Source organism: Pararge aegeria, chromosome 8 (genome assembly GCF_905163445.1).
Source record: "Pararge aegeria chromosome 8, ilParAegt1.1, whole genome shotgun sequence".
Classification (NCBI taxonomy): Eukaryota; Metazoa; Arthropoda; class Insecta; order Lepidoptera; family Nymphalidae; genus Pararge; species Pararge aegeria.
The window spans coordinates 11764644-11785130 of NC_053187.1; the positions used below are offsets into that span (position 1 = coordinate 11764644).

At 35.0% G+C, this 20487-nt stretch overlaps 1 protein-coding gene across 1 annotated transcript; it reads right to left on the minus strand.

Moving 5' to 3' along the window:
* Positions 1-921: 921 nt before the first annotated feature.
* Positions 922-18609, minus strand: LOC120625723 (poly [ADP-ribose] polymerase). Its single transcript, XM_039892891.1, has 20 exons — positions 18376-18609; positions 17404-17545; positions 16963-17120; positions 16332-16513; positions 16014-16227; positions 14423-14528; positions 13857-14043; positions 12736-12955; positions 11194-11298; positions 10991-11096; positions 10521-10683; positions 9651-9807; positions 6565-6723; positions 6005-6141; positions 5546-5682; positions 4907-5070; positions 4259-4379; positions 3947-4106; positions 2624-2800; positions 922-1197 (listed from the first exon to the last, which is right to left on the minus strand). Exons 1-20 carry the CDS (start codon positions 18484-18486, stop codon positions 1125-1127), a joined length of 2979 nt encoding a protein of 992 aa, XP_039748825.1. The 5' UTR covers positions 18487-18609; the 3' UTR covers positions 922-1124.
* Positions 18610-20487: the final 1878 nt, after the last annotated feature.

Below are 20487 nucleotides of genomic sequence, written 5' to 3' on the forward strand. Positions count from 1 at the left end.
TTTAAAGTTGTTTCGATGTTATTAGATTAATTTTATTTCAACTAGGCGTACCCCACGGCTTCAACCCTGTTATCGTAAAACTTATGATATGCCGCGTGGGTTTCCTACTCATATATTAGTTAACTATAAGAGCAGTGACAGCCTAGTGGGTAAGGCTTCGACTTCCCTACCTCTTACTTTTCGAAGTGTGTTTTTAACTAAGCAATTAAATATCACTTGCTATAACGGTGAACGATAACACCGTAAGGATTCCTGCATGCCTGAAAGTACTCCATGATGTTTTCATAGGCGTGAGAAGCCCATTAATCCGCACTGGGCCACCGCGGTGGACTATATCTGCCTTTCTCATTTTTTGAGAATGTGAAGTCCGTCCTTAAATGGGTCGATTATGGGTTGATTGTGATGTTGATGATGATACGTAAATTTCCTCTGAGCAACGCCGCGATCGCTCTGTTGTTATACTCATACATTTTACATTTATTTCACATATTACAATACATTTATCTCATTTACCATTACATTATATTCTATAGGGCAAGGTTAAGGGTTGCCTTGATAAAAAATGTCTTTTGATTAATATTCATAGATAGTAGATACACAGCAAAAAGGACAATATCTCTTAAAAATAAAATCCCTTACTTTTTTTGTTCTACTAAAGACCAGTAATATTTAATTCAGCAAGCGCACGTGGTTATAGCAGTTAACTGTTGTTGCCCAACAAATCGAACATTTACCGCCGAATTAGCGTAATTGAAAATTTTGCAAAAAAAAAATATTCGTATATTTATCGGTTATGCTAATTCTACAATGTAGGCTCAATATCCCATTGTTATTAAATTAAGTATTGCCTATCCTTTCCCGCGCACACCACATAGTGGTTTTTACATAAATAAAACCAAATATTACAGTTACAAATATAATTATAATCATTAACAGTTTGTAACATTCTTAACATGATAATGAAAATGCAGAATAATTAAAACAACAGATATAATAACAATATTAATTAAAGATCGAATAAAATTACCTTATCATCATTTTAATAGAATTGATGATATGAAAATAAGCAACATAAATCCACTGGGGGAAAAAAAGCTTTAACGTCTTGGCGTGTCCCAAGCTGCTCAGTATGTATAGTTGAACTGCATCTGTATTAAATATTTGACGTTTACTTGCGCGACGTCGTATACGATGAATCTGACGAAAAATGTCAAGGAAATATCTGGTTATGGTTACCTTATTTCGTCTTAAGTGATTTACAATTATAAGGTACAGATCACCATCTACTATACTGGCGTGGCAAATATAAAAAAAAAAAATTAAATAGTAATAATAAGTGGAAAATCTATCTCTCAATTTTTCTTTTCATAGTTTTAATTGACGATTCAAGCAGATGGCCCACCTGAAAACCATCTTCTATAAGCAGAACAACACTTCGCAGGGCATTCAAAGAACACGTCTTGCTTGGTTCGTAAATAAAAACTATAAAAAAAAAAACTAGCGGGGTATTCTTTGGAAACTGCCAACAGAAGTGAAAACTAAATCTATGTACAGTCTACATATATCTCATGGAAAGCGTACAGTGACGAAGACTCATGTTCGATGATTTTTGTTTACCCAAAAAATGAGTCTAAAGAAGTTCCACCAATTCTTCATTGAAGTGATGTATCTTCCAATTGAGCTTCATCCATTATTTACAATGGAACACAATGTATACAAGTGTAAAGAAAACTGAAGTAATACTTCAGAGGCTATAGAGGTACACTATCTACTGTCTCTGAGACTTATATGTGAAACCGAAACGCTAATAGTTTTTGATTAAACCATTGGCATAGTTTTTACTGTAATCAGATACAGCCCTAACATCAAATGCAAACTAAAAACCAGGACTCGTGTGACTTTATTAGGTACGCGTCGCATAGCGTAGGTACTAAGCACGTGTTAGTCCTTTATCTTCTATAGAATTCAAATAGAATTAGAATGCTATGAATTAGTTTGTATGGAGAAAATAAAATAAGCTACTTTTGATTTAATATTTTTACATTTTACATTTAATATTATTCTTCATTAAATATACTTATGCACTTCCCAACGGTATTTCGTAATTCCGTCACACCTTGTATAGTTATAATAATAACGTTTATTTCGGATAAAATTCGATAGCTTGTGATCCCTTTAAGAGCATTTATTGTTAGCACCTTTTTAATTATTTTACTACTTAAATTGGCTAAACATAACTCCTAATGGAGGTAAGTACCCTCTTGAGCACTTGGTGTATGAGTATATAGCATTTATATTATTTTATAGCATATCCATAGTTTTTAAGCGTCGCTCATTCATTGTCTACCGTCAAACGTCGAGTCTGGCTTCACGGAAGATCAGCGCTGTGTCTTTAACAGGCACTGCAAACATGCTGAATGAAGACCATTTTGGGATCCCACCGTACCTATAATTGTAGTGTTGTATTTTAATTCTAGTGTGTGTTTACCCAAATAAAAGTTTTTTCTTTCTAGTGTGTAGCGACCCAGTGCTCCATAAAGGAGGTTTCCCATTTATTGCATATGCATAATTTTCAAAATACAAGTATGTAAAAGCACGACGCGAAAAATTGTAAAAAGGATACTCGTTGTACAGCAGCGAAGTGTTAGCGGGGGCGGTGACGGGCTTGCCGAGCGGCACGACCACATCGCCCGCAATTGTGCGGCTCTGCGTTGGGTCGGGCTGCGTGCGCCCTTTGCCCCATACCGAGTGCATTCCACTCGGCAGCTTAGTCACGTACTCCGCCTGGCTGCACTCCTTCCTGTACAACAAGGATTACAACATTGCCATGGACAGTTTACACTAAATAAATTTTATCCAGAGCTACTGGTAATCAGCTACCGCCGTAACAGCCGTCTCAATGATACGGGGCCTCGGGCTACAGAGGCCCCTTACGCGTGTAAGCTAAAATTAGTAAAATATTGTCCACAATGCTACGTAATTTCGTGCTTCCCGGAAAAAAAATACATAAAAAGCTGTCATACGTGCATTTGAGTTATCAATTGAAAAATTACACAAGTAAAAGCTTTATTTTTTTTCGATGGATCAGGAACGGCTATCAGACTTGTCACTATTGTCTATAGAGGCGAATATTTTACAAAAAATGAAATCTTATTCAGCTATAATGATTTAATAAATGAATTTGCCGAAAAAAAGTCAAGAAAAGGGTACTGAATAACTATGAAAAGTAACTCAATTTCTGCGAGGAAGCGATAAATTATAGTAAACAAATATTTATCTTAATTCAATGCAGGAATTTCAAAAAAACATTCGGTTCATCGGTTTGGTTCAAAATTCAGTTGCCAGATTTGATCTCAACCAATTAACATACACACATTGCAAGTTAAATCAAAGCTTACAATTTTCTTTAAACAAAATACATGTAATAGTTCTCAATGTAACCAATCCCACTAAACAAATTATTTATGCATAAATAGTCTTCAGTTTCTCACTTTTAGCCATATAAAGTTCATTAGCTCATTAATTGACATGACTGATAAGTAGGGAAAAGGTGTTAGGGCTTAATAGTAGATTTATAAGGTTTGTAACTTACTCTTATTATTATTTAACTAACAATATATTTAATTAGATATTTGTATATTTTACAATTATCGTGTCAATAATAATAAGTGGGAGAGCGATATTAGTCAGGCTATTCTAGATCTGGCTGCCTATTAACATTTTTAGTTCTCGACGGAAGAAGTCTATTAAATCTACGCCAATATATTCGATAATCTTCATCTGCTCCTATAAGACCATTCCTTTACCATTGAACAAAGGCACCTGTCTTCATATAAACTAAGACAGTATTATAATAAAACGAATCGACAGTCCGATCGTGAATCCAAACATCCAGATTGATTTCGTATTTTTTATTGCAATAATTTTCAAATTGAAGATAACTCACATGTTTCCGAGGGCCACTTCACTCAACAATAACAACCCGACATTCTCCTTCTTGTTAGTGCAGCAATAGTTCGCGGATTTGGACACCATGTCCGCAAAATAAATGCCTTTACCGAACATGTATCCAGTCACTGGAGCTTCCGGTGGGGCAATTCTTAGACCTGTAATATTTAAAAACTAATATATAACAAGCTTTTTATGACGCTATTATAGTAAAAAAGTACTTGCAATATTCTTTAGGAATATTTTAGGAAATAATATTTTTGCTTGCCAAAATTATATATACAAATTTAAATTAAACACTATGTCCCACCTTGCGAGAGTATACCAGCAAAATTAGTAACTCTAGATCCATGCCACAAGAGCCTCCTATTGTGAAGTTTCTTAAACGCTTTAAACCGCTTCTCTTCTCCTTCACGTACCACTTTAAATACCTGCCATTAAAGATATTTAAACATAGCATAAATATATGCGACAGAAACATAATGTTTTGTGTAAACTATAACCAAATTTAAGTTTCGAATATATTAATACGGTATAAGTGTGCTTTAAATATGTTTATAGGAGAAGTTAATATATTGATAGGTTCCCCAATAAAACACAACACAGTACAGTGTCGTAGAGTAAATATTTGTATAGATGAAAAAAAACTTTGCAGCATGCACTTAGTCATATTCTAAACATATCTAAATAAACGTTTTTGTTATGAAATGTTTCGGCGCAGAATATATGGGTAAGTATTTGTATACACAATGTAACATAATGGGTAAGAATGTTTAATGGCCTTCATCAAGAGTTGGGTTAAATGCAATAGTTTTTTTTTAAATCCGACTAGTAGTTCGTTATACTAGCGAGTTTAACCGAAAAAAAAACAACTATTCTGCTTTATTAATTCATTATATATTATTGTTGCATAGATGTAGATTTAATAGTTTACTGGACACATTAAATGTATACAGACCTCTTGCACTTTGAGAGTGTATGTGGTATGCGTGGCGGCGTGGGTGTTTCGCACGTACTCCTCTATCATAGCAAACTCGTCGGACTTTTTGTCCAGCGGACTTATTTCCGCCTTCAGTTTGCGGTAGTGCGCTTCAATTGGACTAACATCATCATTATCATTTTCTGTAATAATATTATTAAAACATACGTTATTGTCTAGTAGACAAGGAGTTCTCAATTCAATTTTGAAATTAATGCTAAATTACAATCTTTCACATCAGTTTTAACTTGTACTATCTACTGGTCCTTCACCTGCCATGCGGATTTCTGCACACGTGCGCATCTGGTCCTACGCAGGACCAGATGCGCACCTGCCAATAATCTGCGTCCCACATGAGTGCGGTCCGAGTGATATAAAAAAGGTATAGGAAATGATAGTATATGAGCTGCCCGCATGCGGCCCAGATCGGCACGTGGGTAAAAATGACAGGAAAAGGTGCCTTAAACTCTACATAATAACATTTAAACCCTCAAGCGAACAATAAAGTACAGTCAACCACAAAAGCTTGTATCACTATAGCTTCAGTAATTTAATAATACAACTAGTAGTAATATAAGAACTGAATTATGTTATTCATATTTGTACAGTGCGTAATACCTGTTTTAAGGAGACTGTAAGCTATTTCAATTTCCAGCAAGTTATCCAGCATTTCAGTTTTATTTTTAATGATTTCAGTCGTATTTAGCAATGGAGGGTTATCCAGCCCGAAATTGTGTGGTACCAATGTGTAGAACCTTTGAACAAGTTACAAACACGATATTTAATTCGGAAATAAATCCGAATGGAACGCATAGGTATAAGGCAAACAAACAAACATGATGTTATTGAATTAACACAACACGGTATGCCGTTGCCCTAGTTAATTTCGTACAAATCCATTTGGCAAATGTAACGAAACGAAAAAGATTTTTATCATTTTTGGCTTAACCGTTGGGTGTTTCTTAATTTTTATTTATTTAAACTAACGAAACAGAAAAAACAATTTGAACAGCCATTTTGGAGTTTTGTTGGAGACACATGCACCGCAATTTTTTGATATATGAATTCGTTACGTACCTGTTTGTGGCGTCAATGATTTTATTTTCATTTGCTTGACCTTTTTCCAGGTATTTAAGTAATTCCGATAGTACATTGTACCCAGATTTTATTTGCTTCTTGGAAAGTTTTCCTAGAGGCATCTTTTCAGTATCAAGCTATAATAAAAACAAAAAGTGCATAACTTTTAATTTACTATTCACATCATATTTAAGTAATAAAATATTTTATGACTAAGATATATAATAGCGAAAGTAAAAGTTGTATGATTACTAAAGCGCTATTATAGCTGTATTAGAATTTTAACTAACAATGTTTCTACATGCTAAGTGAGATGGCAATCACTCGTAACGACATTATGCTACTACTATAATACGGGACTGGTGTCGTTTTGTATAACTTTTTTGACAGTTGCTAATCAAAGGCGACCTAACATCTGCATATAAAAATATGGATCACGTATTGATCCGCCGTCAATAGGTACACGAGTGATGAATTTCTGTGGAGATCACCGGTGGGCAAACTTTCAAAAATCATAAGCGTTGAGTAATAAAATCTTAATATTCGGTAGAAAAACTCACCTCAAACTCCAGAAGCGTTTTTTTCATGGTATCAATATCAAAGATTCTCGTTAAGAGCTTCTGTATGGGCATAGCGAGATTACAGGTTGTATCTACTTTCATGGCGGCCGTCGGTTCCTCGCCATAATCCACGTCGATGGGATAGTACGACCCTGGCATCTATTAAATATAATTTCATGGTACATGTCACGATCTACGTTCTACAAAGGATTAGAACGCATGGACTTTGAATTTAAAGTCTAAAGCGCGCCATGGGTCTAAGGTGATAATACAGTGTAAACTCTTTATAACGTTATCCTTTATAACGATAAACTCCCTATAACGTTGGAGTGAGCCCAAGTTGGTTGGTTTGCGTTAAAACTCACATATTGAAACACTCTTTATAGCGATACGCCATTCTCTATTACGAAGAAATGTGTTCATATTTGTAGACAGTAAATATTTATTATCGGTATTATTGTTTATGTTATGTTATCAGGTAACAAAAGACTTTGAAGCTCCGAAACATCCGAGGTCGGTCTAGCTTTTGTTATCCTTAATTGCCTTGTACACGTGCAGTATGACGCATTGTTTTCTCGGAAGTGATGGTCTTCGACCAAGCATACTGGGTACCTATCGTATTATCAGTCGTAAACCTACTTTGAAACTGTTAACATGGCCAGTAAGCGGAAAGCGATTAGTGTTGACGAAAAAATTTGTCTGATACGTGCGATTGAAAAGGGAGAAAAGAAAAGTGACGTTGGAAGGCGTTTTGAACTAAGTCAATCCACTGATGCTACCATTTGGAAAAACCAAAAAACAATTCAACAGGCGGCGCTGGAAGGAAACTTGTCTAAAAAATTAAAAAAGCCAAAATTCGAAGACTTAGATCAGGCAATGTTGTCGTGGTTTAACAATCAGCGCCAGAATAATGTACCCATCTCGGGGCCAATTGTAAAAGCTAATGCTGAAAAGTTTGCCAACCAACTTGGCATAATTGACTTTAAAGCATCTGAAGGTTGGCTCGGAAAATTTAAGCACCGTCATCAAATTACGTACGGTAAAATGAACGGAGAGGCGCGGGATGTCGATATGAATGTGACTAACAATTGGATTAGTACAGTGTGGCCTAATTTAAAGATGAAATACTCACCAGAAGACATTTTTAATGCAGATGAAACTGGCCTTTTTTTCAAGTTGACTCCCGACAAAACTTTAAAATTCAAAGGGGAAAAATGTGTTGGAGGAAAACTGTCTAAAGAGCGCATTACAGTTCTAGTGGCTGCCAATATGAGTGGCACAGAAAAAAGAAAGCTTTTAGTTATAGGCAAATCGAAAAACCCTCGGTGTTTCAAGAACATAAAACAGTTGCCAGTTACGTACAAAGCAAACAAGTCAGCTTGGATGACATCGCAGATTTTTGAAGAGGAAGTGAGAAAATGGGATGCTGAATTAAAATCACGGAAAATCTTGCTTCTAGTAGACAATTGTCCTGCTCACCCAATCATATCTAATCTTCGAAACATAGAGTTAGCATTTTTCGCAGCTAATACAACCAGTATTTTACAACCAATGGATCAGAGTGTAATTAAATCCCTAAAGGGCCACTATAGACGGAAAATGTTGATGGATATGATAGAAACTGACGGCAAGGTCTCGATCAACATGCTACAAGCAGTGAACTTCATATCAAAAGCCTGGCAAGAGGTAACAGCGGCCACTATCCAACATACTTTTCGACATGCTGGATTATGTAGTAGCCAAGAAACGAACCAATTTAACAGTGAAGACAATCTACCACTGAGTGAATGGATAAGCCAGTTCAACGTACCAAACAATTTTAACGAAGATCTACAATCGTACGAAAATATAGATGAGGATGTAGCCACAACTGGTACACTTACAGATGAACAAATTGTTGATTTAGTGTCAACAAGTCAGGTAACACTAGATAAGTTGGTAGAAATTTTTTGTTGTTTAATAAAGACGATTCCACCACATATCTAGATATGAATAGGATACATAAAATAATACAAAACAAGTACTGGCATAGCAAAAAACGTCAGACGAAATTATCAGACTATATGTGTAAACAATAATTTATATGTATAAGCATTTATTATCTAAGACATACATACAATTAAAAATTCTTGTATTAAAAATTCTTATTAATTTGGTTTTTTTTTGTTCACTCCATATAACGATAACTCTCTATAACGACAAAAAATGCTCAGTCCCTCGAGTTTCGTTATAAAGAGTTTACACTGTATTTTAAAACTGAGTGTATGGTGTGCTAACTTCCATTGTGAAAAGTGTATCAATTCACAAATATAAGTCCAAAATACTTCAGTGCGTGAAGACCTAAATCTTTGAACGGGACGTGTTGCTAGTGATGATTTATGGCTCCGTAACACGTTTGCTAACTATTAACATAAGAAGGCACGGAGTCACTCAGATGGCATGATAGTATTACCTACCGACATAGCTCATCGAATTGCGAAGTTGAAGAGGCAGGGGTCAGGGCCCATAGCATGCAGGACCGACGAACGTTGGGTCCTAACTGGTAACTATAGTGACCCTGCAGCGATTGTAGACCCCCACAAGGTGGCCAGACTATACACAACGAGTCAAAAGGATTCGATGGATACAAGAGGCAAAATCGTAGAGTGTGGATTGAAATCCATACAACAATACGATGTAGATCAATGTCTTTTGGATCCAAAAAGGAAATCCAAACTATACGGTCTTACAAGCTAGGCCGGATAAACTCTCTAGACTTCTGTACAACATGCCTTAGTGTGCCCAAACTGGGTGTACATACGTTACATTATATAATTAGATTTATTTTAAATATTGTATTATAAATGTTACATTATGTATTGTGCTAAATAAATTGAAATTGTCTATGAATGTGGTTAATGATGATAAAGCCCATACGGAATCAGGCTTATTCGGAAGCTGGAAGTTCCGAACCTAATTAGTTACATAACAGGAGCAAGTATAAAAAAAAATCAAAATGCAATCCAATTATTCTAACTACGCTGTTTTTATTTACATGGAGGGGTGTGAAAATGAGTGATTCCCAATTGATGTAAAACCTCCTTTACCTTTACAAAATCATCCCTCATTTCCCAAGGGTTTTGTGTCCGCTCCATGTATAAATTTTCAAACATCTCGATAGCCGAATTCAGCGTTTTGCATTCTTCAAGTTTATTTCCACCGATGGGTGTGCCAATTCTTCCCCAAGATCGAAACAGCCAAAATCTAAACAAGTGTTGTGGTGTTTATCTGATTTAACTAACAATGGTTTATTGCGTATAATTCCATAAATAATTGCAACTTAGCAGGCTTGTAGACGATACGCCATTTAAATTTTTCACGTTTAAAAATTATAAGAACGGAGGCGTTAGATGTATTTGACACTAGTCGATGTATTTGTGTGATGGTTTGTTATTGTTTTCTTGAAACCGTTTTAAAGAAAACAATTTTCAAGTCTGTTTTAGTGCAATTTTATGAATTAAGTACTACTGATATAGTTCTTAAAGCTATACGCCACAAGCGACAGTTATGCTATCGTGCTTATAATTTTTGTACTGTAAATATTGTCATGAAAAATTGTTTACGGTTTTAAAGAAAATCTTTTATGTTGCTTATGCAATCTAGTTCATGCAAGTTGCACACCAAGCGCATTCAGACTGCAAGTCCAAAATAATAAAACACCTAAAATTATAGAACATGTATTATGTAGTACGTTACAGCGACGTATAAAATGAACCTTATCTTGCTTGTTTTAGATTCAAAAATTCTGTAATTCTGATTTATATTCCAACAGCGGTCCAGCGCGTTTGGACGAGTTTGTGCATTAAAACAAGCAACATAAGTTTCATTTTACAGTATTTCGATACTCGAAAACAATATTGCTATTATTGCGTACAAATCTTGTACTTGGGTACCGCTCGATATTTTGCAACACTAACTTGTTCTGCTTATTAGATTTCAGCACTTGAAGCTTGTAGTAGGAATTCTTGCCCGCAACCACGTCAGTTTTGGAGAGAACCGTGGTATACTTAGTGCGATCCGGCGCCTGGTACACGTGGGCGCTGTCTGCAATCCCCGAGTCTGGGTCCACTGCCGTACCACCTATCAGAATATCATAATAATAATATCACCAGCGCAAGTCTATGGGACATTGTGCACGACGTTGCCAAAATTATGACTAAGTCACTAACATTAGTCGTGCTTGTTTCGCAGAGATTTTCACTGAGATCCACCAACTACTATGAAAACAGGTCGAAAATTCAAATTTATACGCTGATTGCGCTTTTCATTAATCGAGCAGCGCTCATATTATTAAAGTACACTTAACAGTAACAGTTTCACCATGGACTACAGTGACAAAATTTATACATTTCATTCTAAAGAAGAAGCAACATAAAAGATAACTGACCTTGTATTTTTAGTTTCATAATGCCAGATTTGGATTTTGCATACATGCTACCAGATTTTGGTATAGATTTTCCGTCGATGACGTCTTGCGGTACACGTTTTGTTGGCTACATTCAAAAAGAAACATATTTTAAGAATCGAACACAATAGCAAGAATATTATCTTATTAAATGTATCTAATACTGTTGCCCGTATATTACTTACGTCTGATCCCCAATCAGCTATGTTATTTTCTTTTATAAGTTCAAGGGTTTTTGCAACACTGCCGTCTTTAGGATCAATTAAATCCAAGAACGACTCCTCTACAACCTGAAATTTTTTCTTATACAATATAACATTCACTGTATTGTTATTCCCAGTAATCATTATAATTTATGTATTAATATTATACGAGATGATGAGATTTTTTTTCGATTACTTGTATGTATACGAAAAAAGAAATACGATATATACACGAGAACAAGTTGCATCACTTGGGAGCTACGTGTATATGCGTACTATACGATACAAAATGCTCTTCACGTAATCGCACCTTCCCTGTGCACACAATCATATTCAAATATGCAAACAACTAAACCAACAATATATAATGTACCCCAGTCGAGAAATCGAAAAATTCAAATTAAAATTTAAAATTTAAACTTTTGAAACGTCAAGTATGTCTGTTTGTAGTGACTCTAAATCGGTTCGGAAGGCAGATTCTACCGAGTCGCCAGGAAGAAGTAAAATTATTATAGCTAATTCATAATTTATCGAATAATAATTATTATTATAGCATCTTACCAACCGTTACTTCCTTTTAACAAATTATCTATGTAGCGAAGTGAAAAAACAACGTCAAAACCTTGGAGAAGGCACTTTTAATGTGTTAAAACGAAAGCTTAAATGATTCTATTCGATATAGATATATTCCGAGTCGTTGAGAGATAATTTTAAAAATGTTAAGATAATTACAGTTTTTAGCCAATACATATTTGAAAATTTAATGTATGTGACTGCAATAACTTGAACATTAGAAGCAGAAATAAACTTGCAGTGCAATATACTAGACTACATAAAAGAAGTTATTCATTTAAAGGAAATTCACGTACGACGAGACAGAATCTCTCTTCCTGATTATAAAATACACACACACACACATTCAACACAAACAAACACTTACACAAACTCACTAACATATTTGCATGCTCGCATGGTTTATTTGGAAAATTCAAAACATTAAACAAAAAAAGTGTAAAATTATTAAATGTAATAAAATTGGTTAAGTCATGTTATCAAGACCTCTAAATAAAGGTTTTTTCCAAACTTAAATGGAGGTCTTAGCCTATTGTTTTGTAATGAAATTGAGATAACAAATAAATTATTTTTCATTTTTTCAGGAAATTGTTTACACTTTTACAATAAACTTCCAGTTTATATCTTAGAGATGTCTCTGAAAAAGTTCAAAGCTTGTGTTAAACGTAAGCTTATAGAATAGTCCTATTATAGTATTAAGGCCTAAGTCAACGATTTAATTGTTTGGGTGTAAATTATTGATCTCACTAGGTTGCTTCTTTAATAGTTTTAAGTGTGAGATGGTGATAACAAAAGAAAAACAACTGGCCTGTTTATTGTGGGCTTGTTCTTAGACCAGGGCGCGTTTAGAACCCTCGTAGCTTTAGTTTTAAGTTGACGAATTTAGTCAATTAACTTCAATGTTATATTTTACTTCGACTTTGACTCTAAATGAACTTGCTATACGTTTACCTCCACATCTATTTCCTGTATTTCTTGCATCCTGTTGGCCATCTTCTCCAGGTCGTGCTTGGTGCTCACGACGGCGGCCATAGTGTCTGTCGGCTTGCTTACGACGAGGCCGCCCAGTCTTAAGATGCGGTTCTTTACCTCCTCTTTTGGAGCTTTTAATTTACCGTATATGAAGAATTGCAGATTTTTCAACGGAGGCACAGGGAGTTGTGACTGAGAACTAAAAAGCAGAAGAAATGATAAGCAACCCCGAAGTTCTAAAAACATGCTCAGGCAGTTCTTAAAATACAGCCTTATTCCACCGCCATTACAGTTGTCACTTACAATTGCGGCTGTATGTATGTAGGTATGTATGTAAATACTTTATTGTACACAGAAAGTTCTAATAAAAATATTAAACTTAAATCTAGGTTTGTACAAATAGGCGATCTTATAGTTAAGGTCTTGCAGACAACCTTCAATTTTAGGGAGATATTGAAAAATAGACAGACACGCAGGTGGTGTTATATATAAATATACATGCTAATAAATAAACTATACCAATACATTAATAATAATCATAAATAAATAAATATACTAGCCCCAAAAGTAAACGTAGCTTGTGTTATGGGTACTACAATGACTAATGAATCTTTTTATGAATATTATACACATAAATACTTATAATATACAGATAAACATCCAGTACTGAAATACATTTATGTTCATCACACAAATATTTTCCAGTTGTGGGAATCGAGCCCACGGCCTTGGACTCAGAAAGCTGGGTCGGGCCCCACTGCGCCAATCGCCCGTCATTTCAATGATATTAATATAATACTACTAATAGGGTGTCGTACGAGTGAAACTAAGAGAATGTAATGGAGAATAGACAGCATTGTCCTGTGTTACTACTATCATCTACTGAGATCACCATTCTGTCTGCCCAACGTGTTGGTTATGGGCAAATCCTACAGCTGCGAGAGGCCTTTAGTTCAGCAATGGCAGTCCATTGCTTTTATAGATCAGTATCTATCAAGCTGTTGATATGCCATAGTTATTAAAATGTAATTTTATCAGTTGTCCATTGCGCTGGTGAAAATTCAGCGCTTCTTTTCATGAAACACCACTTTATACTATACCTCTGGGATTCCTCTTTTTTCACCACAACCAAGGTGGGTGGGGGTTCACTTTCGAACACTCGATCGCTGCATTTGACTTTGTAACTTTTTAAAACCGGAATTTCCTTACATGCCTTTGGGATTTTCACTGGCTTGCGTTTAGGAGTTTTTGTTGTGTACCTACATTTTGACCATTCACTCAAGTCACCTAGATGAAAAAAAAAACCAAGATTACTCTTAAATAACTATTCTCTAACATTTCGAACTTCTTATTACTAGCCCCGAATACAATGCAAATAGGCTGTTAATGTTTGGTTTTTTTTTAGATACATAGGTATATGTTACAAAGGCTAGTTTACCATAATAACTATTAATTAATTACTGGATTGAGATTTAGATAAGGTTTTTTTTTACACAATTATCACCTTGTTGTTGTAAGCCCCCAATTCGGCTATTTCTATTCTGCTCCTGTTTAGAATTAGTCACAAAGGAATTTTTCCTCTTTAAATTATTTCTAGCTCACTTGTGTAATTTATGTTATTTTTACTAACTAAAGATGCTATCACATTACTAACGAAACTGCTTACCAGTACACTTGTATGAAAATGTATCTAAAACCAACTGGCCATTCTTGCATTCAGGACAGGTTTCAGGAGCACCAAATGTTAATATATCAGCTAAATGGTCCAAACACTAGAAGCAAAGAAAGCGATTGTACAGTGTTTCTCAGATGGTCGAACATCGCCAGCCCTGTAATCTATCTAGATCTTCAGTTAATCTAAGCAATTTTCAAATTAATTGAAGTGTACTACACCAGTGATAAAAAATTAAAACGTTAATATCTGCATTCAGTAATTTGGAAGCAGATTTTAGTATTCCCATTTGATTTTATTTTTCTGCTGCATGAAACTACCGCAGTTGATTGAATTGATAACGCCGTCGCAGCGCACTACTGTCACTAACTCTTTATAATGGCTGCTTCTTATACACCAAACTATTAATTAAATTTTTATATGAAATAATTTTAATAAATAGTAAATAATTGTATTTTATCAATGAACAGAAGTCATTGGTTAGATTAACTGGGTTAATGTTTTAAGCCGAAAAAAGTCAGTGTATACAAAGCTAGTTCGAAGAAAGGGAGTATAACAAAAAGTTTGACAAAGACGTGCCACCAAACGATTTAGTGTTCCGTTAAGATGTCGCGTGGAAACCGATTTGGAGTATTGGGTTAAATATAACTGCCATACTCCTTAACAGGTTAACTGGTCATCTCATCATCATCAGCATCTCTAACACTGGATTTAGAGAAATTATTCTACTTTCAATTGAACATACGTTTTTGTTTTAATAACAATTAATTTAGAAATAAATACCGTCTTATTTAATGACTTGAAATTACACACTTACTTAATATTGAATGAGGTGCGTGCTGGGATCCACTTGTCTAAGTTTTGTGCGTTTTATCACTTGCTTCAACGGTGAAGGAAATATCGTAAGAAAACCTGCATTCCTGAGAGTTCTCCATAAGGTTCTTAAAGGTTTGTAAAGTCCACCAATCCGCACAGGCCAGTGTGGTGAACTACAGCCTAAAACCTTCTCATTGTTGGAGAGCTGACCCATGAGAAGACCCATGCCCTGTTGTGGGCCAGTATTGGGTTGATACGACGATGATGATGATATAATATAGTATTGTTAACTAAACATATGTTATGGAAAAAGTTGTGTAACCAAAGTCTTTTTTATTATTATGAATATTGATTTGTTTTATAGCTATAGACCAAGCAGATAGCCTACTGCAATGGTATGTGGATAACCATTCCTTATTAAAGAGCAGCATTTCACAGGGCATGCAAGGAACCTACAAAATGCCGCCCAGTGTTTATCAACCTCAGGGTTTTCTGCTTGGTGGCCCCATTGCTCTAGCTTTCCAACTAGCTGTGTATACTCATCTTACAAATTAAATAAAATATTAATAATTAAACAAAAAAAAAACAAATAATCTAAAAAAACATTTAAAAACAAGAAAACATAAAATGTCTGTTTTGCAGTTTCCAAATAAGTGGTAATATAAAAAAATATTCAAATAATAATATAACCCAAAGCTTATATTCGGAACTAACCCACTACATAGGACTTCCACAGATTATTATTATTAACAAAGATAGAAATGTTAACCTCATCTCGCCCCGTAAAAACTTCTTGCAAATTTTCTTCAAGGAGGTCTTTAATAATTTGTGTGGAAATATCACTGAAACCTTTCCGAAATTTGTGAAATGTTTTGTTTTGCTTCTCAATTTTTTTTTGCAGGTCTTTTTCTTGTTTCTCTTCCAGTTCATCTTTGGGTTCTAGTTTTAGTTTTTTTACTGGTATATCATCAGGTGCAGATGCTCTGAAAATAAAATTTATGCACAATACAAACTTAGTATGTAATATGTATTACATGTGAAATCAATTTACACACAACATATTATATATAAATAAATTATGACATACTTTATAGTTTCCTTAACCATTTTCTGGTCTTCTTTGCTAAGATTTTTAAAGCCCGGAATATCCTCTCCACCAGCTAGGAACAAAAACTCGTTTTTCTTTTCAGCAAAACATTTAACATGATGCCACATTGGGTGATCACCATACTTGGGATCATAACCAAGCTTTGATACCCGTACTTCATCCTAAAATTTATAAAACACATGGAAATAACATGTAATATACAACACATGTACATACATGATATATTAATAGATGTGGTACTTGGGTCATTTAATCAATTGATATGCAATTATTAAGGGAAGGCAGGCAATTTAAGCACTAGTGCTAGTGTCTACAATATGGAACTAATAAGCTATTGGATTGGGTTATAAAAAGCTTGGTTAGTGGTTAGGTAATAGGTAACAACTTCACCCCCAACACACACCGCTGCTATCTTTTGCTATAACGGGGAAAGTAAACATTGTGAGGAAATCACAACTGTTCTCAAAGCCTACAAATCTGCACTCGGCCAGAGTGGTTGACTATGGCATATTCAGACCTCTCAATTTAGTTTAGATCAAGAATTATGTACAACTAAATTAACACCTAAATTTATTATTTAAATGAAGAATGTGTTGATAGCATTGTTTACCTTACAAATTTTAATATCACAATGTTTACAAGATGCGCGACTGGATTTGGAATATTCAATTGAATAATTGGATAGCGCTGCCTTTTCACTGTTTTCCCTTTTGGCCGCTTTACCCTTCTTACCCTTTTCAGCAGGCATTATTATTCCTGATGGGTTTCCTAAAAATGAAACATTTCATACTTAATTAAACACCAACAATAAATTGATCATTGTTACCTTTACCTAGTATTTCTTTTACTAAACTCAACTCCACAATTCTCTTTTTGCCAAGAATGTGTTTCTTTCATGGCAGCAACTTATTGAAGAAAATTATAATTGCATCAGTTAAAATAACCCAAAAACTGGGGTTTATTTTAATTAATATCATAACACTTATTATGATGTCTAATGGTACTACTTCTAACTTTACTTATTTTAATTTGACACAAGCTTTAGGCTTACCTAACTGACTTTTTATTCGGGTTTGATCAGAATGTGTCAGCTTATTGAAATTAGCAATTTCAACAATACTCCCAGGTGATTTCTTCTTAAAGAAACATTCTTCATGATGCCAATTTGGTTGTTTTCCATCATGGAAAGCTGACTGAAAAAACCAAACACCAATTTTTTTGACTAATCTTATTTATATGTGGTATCTAAAAATCAAAAAAGTCAATCAAAAGAAATACTAATACTTACATACCACATAACTTTATTTCGTAAGCAATATTTTAAATTTAAGATACATTATTACTACTACCCAATAAGACCTAAACATAAGCCAAATTTGATGTGGCATGTTTACCAACTAAAATACAGATGTTATGAATCTATTTAAATTTTTTATCATTATTTTCAATAATATACTTATAATAAATAAATAAGACTGTTAGAAATATTATCTATCATTATGTATATTTTTGAAAAATGTAAGTTATTGTTTGTTAAAACAGTTTTAAGGCAAACTAATCACAGATTTCTCGTCTTGCTCTTTTATATAAAAAAAAATCAGTTTGCCTCCAAGGCCACTCCAGCGGGGTATATCAGGATTACTCATCGCAATTAAATTTGTTAATGGATTGTACTATCTGCAGTCAATCACTAATCCGCAAAATTCTATGATGACTACTTTAACCCTATATTATAGTATGTTGTAAAGTTACAAGTAATTCTTCATACGTATTACGCACTGGGCGATTATGTTATCTTTCAGAAATCGGTGTTAAACTTAAATTGTAATGTTAATTTGGAAATGGTGATATAAATTCAATTTTTAAATATTAGTTTTGACAACCATAAACATCGTGATTTTTGGTTTGTTTACATAAATTCCATATATGGTTTGGCTATTGTATAGGGATAAATATTTATGTGCACTTGCACATGAATATTTATCGTTCTAACGTTACTAAGCCTCTAATCATGAAACCTCACCTGCACCATTATTGCTATTCGTAAGGTTCCTTGATCAATTTTTTGTTTACATGCTTTACAGCTTGCTCTCCCTGACTTTGCATATTCGGCTTGATAAGGCAAATCAGTCATTGCTAATAAACAATTTCAGTTTTCTCCAAAAACTGATAGCGTAACTCAAATTGTTAGTTTTTAACAACTTACAAGAAAAATAAGCCGATTGCCGACATCTATCGTTGATCATTCAAATTTGGCACTATACCCACAGATCATATAGCTCAAAGAGGATACCAATCACACTAACTCGTTTCGAAGTACCATTGAACTCAAATTCATAATTTTATGCGTCTTATTTTTTAACAACTCTGTTTTAAAAAATTAGTATTCTTGAATTTAAAATATGATTCTAGGAGAGTTGCGATAGAGCTGAATGTTTAATATGAAATTAATGTGTCTGTCTTTATGACCTTTATTTGGAGATCTACTCCTGATTTTATAGGCTTCGTTCCTCGTTTCTCTTCTTTTCGTATTCAGCTATACTAGTCGAATAGGCAAATTATATATAAAAAGATAGGCGTAGGGAGAATGTAGGCAGTGCTTTGAATAAAGCGCTTAACACGCGCTTAAGACTCTGTATGGAACCTCAGATCCTGCAGAGAGTAGAGTACAATAAAATACTTTGTATCCAGGTAGGTTAACTCCAAAACGGTTTGGTATCTCCAAAACTCTACTTCCTCAGACTCTATACTGTGGAAATTACAAATCGTATTGACTGGCTTGAAAACTGGATCACTTGGAAACCGGGGAGCCTTAAGTGGTACACAGACGGCTCCAAGTCGGCTAGTAACGTAGGATGCGGAATATTGGAAGAGACTAACCTGGGTGTCTACGTTTCTATATTCCAAGCAGAGGTCTTCGCAATAATTGAATGTGCGGAAACCTGTCCGCTAAAGGACTACAAAAACAAAACTATTTATATCCATTCAAATAGTCAAGCAACACTTTCTGCTCTATCTTCTGAGGTTCTAAACTCAAAGCTGGTAGAAAACTGCAGACAATTCCTAAATACCCTGGCACTAACTAACAGGGTCATTCTACGTTGGGTTCCAGGCCATAAGGGGAGCATCGGTAACGAAAAGGCCGATGAATTTGCAAAAACAGGCGCTTTGGAGAAGCAAATTGGCCCTGAGCCGGCCAGCGGAATACCCAAAAGCCTGGCGCAACTATCCTACAAACCTATTGCAACTACCACACACTCATTCGCTGGAGACAACTCCCAGGAATGAACCATTCTCGAGTGCTAATAAGACCATTCAACAAAAGGGCCGCTTCTGTTGCATTAGCTCTCAACAGAAAAAACCTATGCATCCTAGTGCGAGCGCTTTATGGAGGGTAGAGGTAAGGAGAGTCATCTTATATGGGAGAAAAGTTGAAAAAGTGTCCAGTGTATGCGCTAAATAACAGTTCAAAAATCCTCCACAATGGCGCTGGTGGATGCACAGGGTATGGTATGAATGTAGCAATCGTAGATGAATTGAAGTATGCCGAGTTAAAAAATTTAATGTCATTATCGACTAAAGTAGTTAATTATTGAGAAATTCAACAACTTACGTTGTACAAAATATTGTGGTAAATATAACCTTACTTCCTTGTATCTCCATACTTCCTTGTTTATTTTTCAAGCCTACTCTAACAATATTTATATTTGGCGCTTCTTTTAAGAGTTACCCTGATGCAAATGTGGCGCCATCCTAATTTAATACATTTTGACGACACTTTTTCATATACACAGATGACTCTCCTTACCTCTACCCTCCATAGAGCGCTTACTGCGCACTGTAGGCTTAACAGACACATGTTCAACCTAAAGCTTCAGGACACAGATGTAGACTCTGTAAGGAGGCTGCGGAGACGCAACTGCATTTGATCTGTTCCTGCCCTGCGCTGATGCATAAACGCAGCACTCTTTTGGGGAAGCACATGATGCTAAATTTCTTCCAGCAAGGAAAGTGCTGCTTTTCCTTAAGGCGACCAACGCTTGCTGGGAGATCTAGACAGCGGCGTCACAATAGATCGTAGCCGGTCGATCTGACACCAGGGACCAGGCGAACCTGAGCCGAAAGCAGAAGAAGA

What these genes read in the sequence shown, in the direction of transcription:
- LOC120625723 (XM_039892891.1), bottom strand. Translation starts at nt 18,486, where the DNA reads ATGACTGATTTGCCTTATCAAGCCGAATATGCAAAGTCAGGGAGAGCA. An exon ending in TACAGGAAATAGATGTGGAG is followed by an intron (nt 11,299 to 12,735) that starts GTAAACGTATAG and finishes AAAAAATTTCAG; the next exon opens with GTTGTAGAGGAGTCGTTCTT. An exon ending in TATGAAACTAAAAATACAAG is followed by an intron (nt 10,684 to 10,990) that starts GTCAGTTATCTT and finishes ATATTCTGATAG; the next exon opens with GTGGTACGGCAGTGGACCCA.